The following is a 4423-nucleotide window of genomic DNA, read 5'->3' on the forward strand; positions in this document are numbered from 1 at the left end:
CTATTATTATTAATAGTTTTAATGATTTCTGCATCGTCAGTCCTTTTTTATGCTCTGTCACCAACATGTACAGTAATGGGCAATCCAGTCTCTTGACCGTTTTGCGTTAGCCGTTAGCTTCTACAGCCAATCACACGGTCASGTGGTTTCTGAGCTCCAGCTGTTCTATACAGTATACCTCCATTGGTGGCCCTTAAAGGGCCAKTTGYAATTACCTTCAACATTTCGTGTTTAACTTCAAYTAAACATKAAACATCAYGTTTCTCGTCTCATTGCTACAACGGAGTGCCACTAACAAACAATAACTGAGCTCTACCTGGTATTTCCTGCATATAAACAGCGTTTTAACACATCCTGTTTTAAACTCTGAAAAGTACTACGTGTACGACTGACTAAATGAAATAAGTAATACTAAAATACTACTAAAACTAAAGTAAGAGAGGTTTACTCACAGTTGAGTTGTGGTGAGTAGCCGCCATCTTGATTCCTGATTTTTCCCACTTTCCCACAGATAATTCCAGTTTAWATTTACAACTTGTAAGTGGGAAACTCCCACTTCCCAGTACAACTGGGCCACAGCAAAAGTAGCAGGTAAAATGCTATMAAAAGCAGCGTAAAYGTATTTTAAGATAYTAATACATCTTCAAGGCTCTCACGGGCMGCATAAAATGCTGTGATGGTCCACATCTGGCCCGCAGGCCTTGAGTTTTGACGCATGTGCATGATAGTGAAAGACGTATGTTTTTTTCAAATTACAAAAAAACATCACAAACTATTCAGTCATGTTAAAAATAGCAATGATTGCAGATGATTTCATATTCATAAACTATTTTTAGCGTTCAAAGTGTGTAAAAATAAAACCTTTCTGCCCCGAGGCATCAACGACGGAGGAGGCAGTCACGATCTACACATCAAAGAAAAAAAAAATGCTGCTTCCGTCGCTCATCTGATGAGCTGTCTGAGAGTTTTTATTTTATTTTATTTTATTTTTGCCTGTTAGAGCTCAAAGTAATGAGTCACCATGAAAATATGAAAATATACAAGTGAGGATTAAATTTGAATATTGCACATTAATGTTTAATCATGTTTCCGTGCATCTGGGCGGCAGGCTGCTGGAGGAGGGAAACCTGGAGGCTGCGGAGGAGCAGAAGCAGAGGATCGAACAGCTGCAGAGAGACCGGCGGAGAGTCCTGGAGGAAAACCACGTGGYGCATCAGCCCAAGTTCTTCAGGTAGATGAATTATCCAGACAGAAAGCCGTTGGACCTTTCTGATTTTTCTGTGAACATCACAGAAACAGACTTTTAGGGTTAATTTACATCCATCCTGTGTTCATCATCGTACCCTGGTTCTATACCTGACCTGGAGTCAACAGAGGCTCAACTGATTTCAGTGAGCATAACTGAAAGTCACTCATATTTCAGAGAAAAAAACAAATCATGAGGTTGATYGAATCAAAGACCTGTGAGGTGGGATTGTGTCAAAACATGGGCCTGGTCTTTTAAAGTGACCAGCCTCCATTATTCTCACAAGCAGCAGGTTTTATTCACCGTCTTCATCGGTCTCTGCAGCTGTTCAGAATCAGCACAGAGGAATTTCTGCCACCTGGGCAGACGTGCAATCATCAAGACTTTGTTAAATTATAGTTGTTCAGAGTGGAGGGAAAGAATCACCTTGGAGACATTTGAACCATCAATTACTGTGCTCTGTTATCTAAACTGGCACACTTTGATTTTCCAGAGAAGCTGTTTCTTTTATGATATCATATCTGTTGAACAGAACACAGAACTAAACACAAAAAGTGAGAAAACTTGTGTTTGGTGTGTTATGTCTTTGTTGTWACGATGCTTCTTGGCAATAAGTCTTATTAACAGGAAAGCCTGTTCATTTCTCTTTGACTGACTCACAACAAAGAACGGTGGGAAAGTGTTCCAGAGCCTCGGGGCCACAGCTTGAAATGCTCGCTCTCAGTTCGCATCATCAACAGCATTTGAGTTGAAGATCTCAGAATCCTGGACTTAAAAGGTTTCATTAGCATCCTGCCTATAAAGAGCCCCAGAGGTTATGATTAAAAAAAAATAAATTACTCCTTAAATGCACAAGGAGGCCAGAACAGGAGTTATATGTGCTTCTCTGTTGGTCTTAATTAATAGGTCAAATCATCTGACCTTGTAGGCGTCCCACAGGGCTCAGTTCTTCAACCAGTTTTGTTCTCATTTGAAGTCTGAGATGGCAGCATCTTTCTGTGTGAATTTCTTTTTAATAACATACAAACATTAAAGCTGATGATGGTGTTTGGGTGAATGCTGAAATATTTTCTGTTTTAAAATAAATAGTTTAGCTTGTTAGTTTGTCATGCTAGCGCCGAGCTAATGCATATAAGGCAAAATAGCGTCGGCACTAAAGCTAAAGCTAACAGGCTAAGCTGAGGTTCTTCTTCCATGAAGCAGCTCTGTTGTCCTCCATCCATATTTTCAGTTCCAGGCTGAGTCATTTCTACCTTCTCCTCTCTGTCAACGCTCTCTGGTTTCATTTAAAAGAGTCGATCATCAGATATTGTCCAAGATTAACCTTCAGGGTGGATATAGCTCGCTAGCAGCCTCGCACCGAGGACCTATCCATGTCATCATTTGTAAATAAAATGGCTCCGTCCATGTTAAAATATTTTTTTCAAAATTATAAAACCTAAACAGTATTTTTACAGTCTTTATTGTACAGTTAAAATAAATATTTATCAAATGAAGTCCAATGTTACAAATAATCGTGGATCCCTTTAAGAAATCTAGCATCACCTGATCAACTAAATGAACCTTCATTCCGTAGAGATGTTTTCCTTCTACATCTTTTAAAATAATTTCTCTTCAGTTTATTTGTATAACACCAACTCACAATAGAAGTCATCTCGGGGTTCTATACAAAGTATCAGGTCCAAATTATAAATCTAACCAACTCAATCCAGTTATAACATCACACAGTCAGACTCAGTGCATTTCAAGATTCCAGTTAGTAAAAAAAAAACGTCTAAAAATGCCAGCAGATTGTGTTAAAACGGCACTTTGGTGCAACCCCCCCGATCCAGAGCAAGTGCAGAGGTGACTGTGGGAAGGAATGACTCCCTTTTAACGGGAGCAAAATCTCTATCAGAACCAGGCTCAGGCTACAGAAAAACATTAATAAAAACATTTTTAAGGGAACTCTGGAATTACCTAAAAACATAAGAAAATATTTAAGTCCAGTTCAGCTGATTCGTGTCATTTTGTTGCAGCTCTTATTGCATTTTGTTTTTTGTCTCCCCAGGAAGTCAAAAGAAGAGACCTGGGTGAGCAACAACACTTACTGGGAGCTGAGGAGGAACCCCGGCTTCGCTCACGCAGACTTTCCAGCTCTGTGGTGACTGCAGAGCTGCAGCCCCTCCACTGTGATCCAGGCTGGTTCTGGTGACGTCTGTAGCCCGAACCTACCACCATTCAGATCTACCGTAGTCTTCATCAGAGTCGTTGCCTTAATAACAAGTGCTTATCTATGTTGTGGAAACGTTAATGCAAGCGTGCGGGGGATTTTTGCCCACATTTTGACTCATTCTATGTTCTGTTTACTCAGAAAAGGAGAACTCGATATAAAAAACCAATATAAAAAAATCACTATCGCTTCAAATTACTGAACATAAGTTGACATTTTCTACCTCGAGTATAAACTAGCCTTGAAATGTCAACGATGGATCCTGATGTTTATTCTGCATCATCGCTTGATGCCTTACTGGTCGTACTTGCATTGTTCGTTTTATTTTATTGCATCTACGTTTTGGTAAAAATGCACAGAAACTCCTTCAAAAGACTCTCAGATCCTCACTGTGCGGAGCTTGGTGTGTCGTAAACGTAATGACAGCGACTTGGCTTTGTGCAAACGATTGTGCAGCTATGAGCACTGTAGCAAATATCCATCCCACTTGTTTCATCTTTGTTTTTCTCTTCACTTTATTCAATGAAACGTGCCGACACTGACCCTCAGAACCAAAAGTGTCCAAAACTATGTGCTCCGTGAAACAAAATAAAATCTAATTTTTTCTTTTTGTGATGTCTTTTTCTCTAATTGCTTCAACTTGAGCTCCCCTGAAAACATCACTCAGACAGACAGTGATGTTCTGGAGTTAAAGAAATGAAGACAGAACTCAGAAACAAAACGGTTTAATTAATTATTCTGCCTGGTCCTGCAAAAAAAAAAAAAAAAAAACCCTAGCTGAGGAGAGAAAAAGGCACAAAAAATAAAACTTTCCTGCAAAAAGAGTGAGGGAAAAAATTTATGACCATTGTCTTCCAAAAGAAATTGCTAGCCAAAAAAAAAAAACCTCAAAGTTCAAACAAAAGATGGACATGGTGAGCCAGCTAAACAAAACAAAAAGGTGTGGCAGTGGGCCAACCCTATAC

General features: G+C 39.5%; 1 protein-coding gene across 1 annotated transcript in view; it reads left to right on the forward strand.

The window, feature by feature from the left end:
• Positions 1-4068, forward strand: part of osbpl3b (oxysterol binding protein-like 3b) — a gene marked incomplete in the record, with an annotated part of 57620 nt that extends 53552 nt beyond the window's left edge. The window contains 2 exon segments of the mRNA XM_014008767.1: positions 1109-1231; positions 3297-4068. Of these exon segments, the coding sequence (XP_013864221.1) occupies positions 1109-1231; positions 3297-3393 (220 nt within the window).
• Positions 4069-4423: the final 355 nt, after the last annotated feature.

The sequence above is a fragment of the Austrofundulus limnaeus genome, unplaced genomic scaffold (genome assembly GCF_001266775.1).
Source record: "Austrofundulus limnaeus strain Quisiro unplaced genomic scaffold, Austrofundulus_limnaeus-1.0 Scaffold52, whole genome shotgun sequence".
Taxonomy (NCBI): domain Eukaryota; kingdom Metazoa; phylum Chordata; class Actinopteri; order Cyprinodontiformes; family Rivulidae; genus Austrofundulus; species Austrofundulus limnaeus.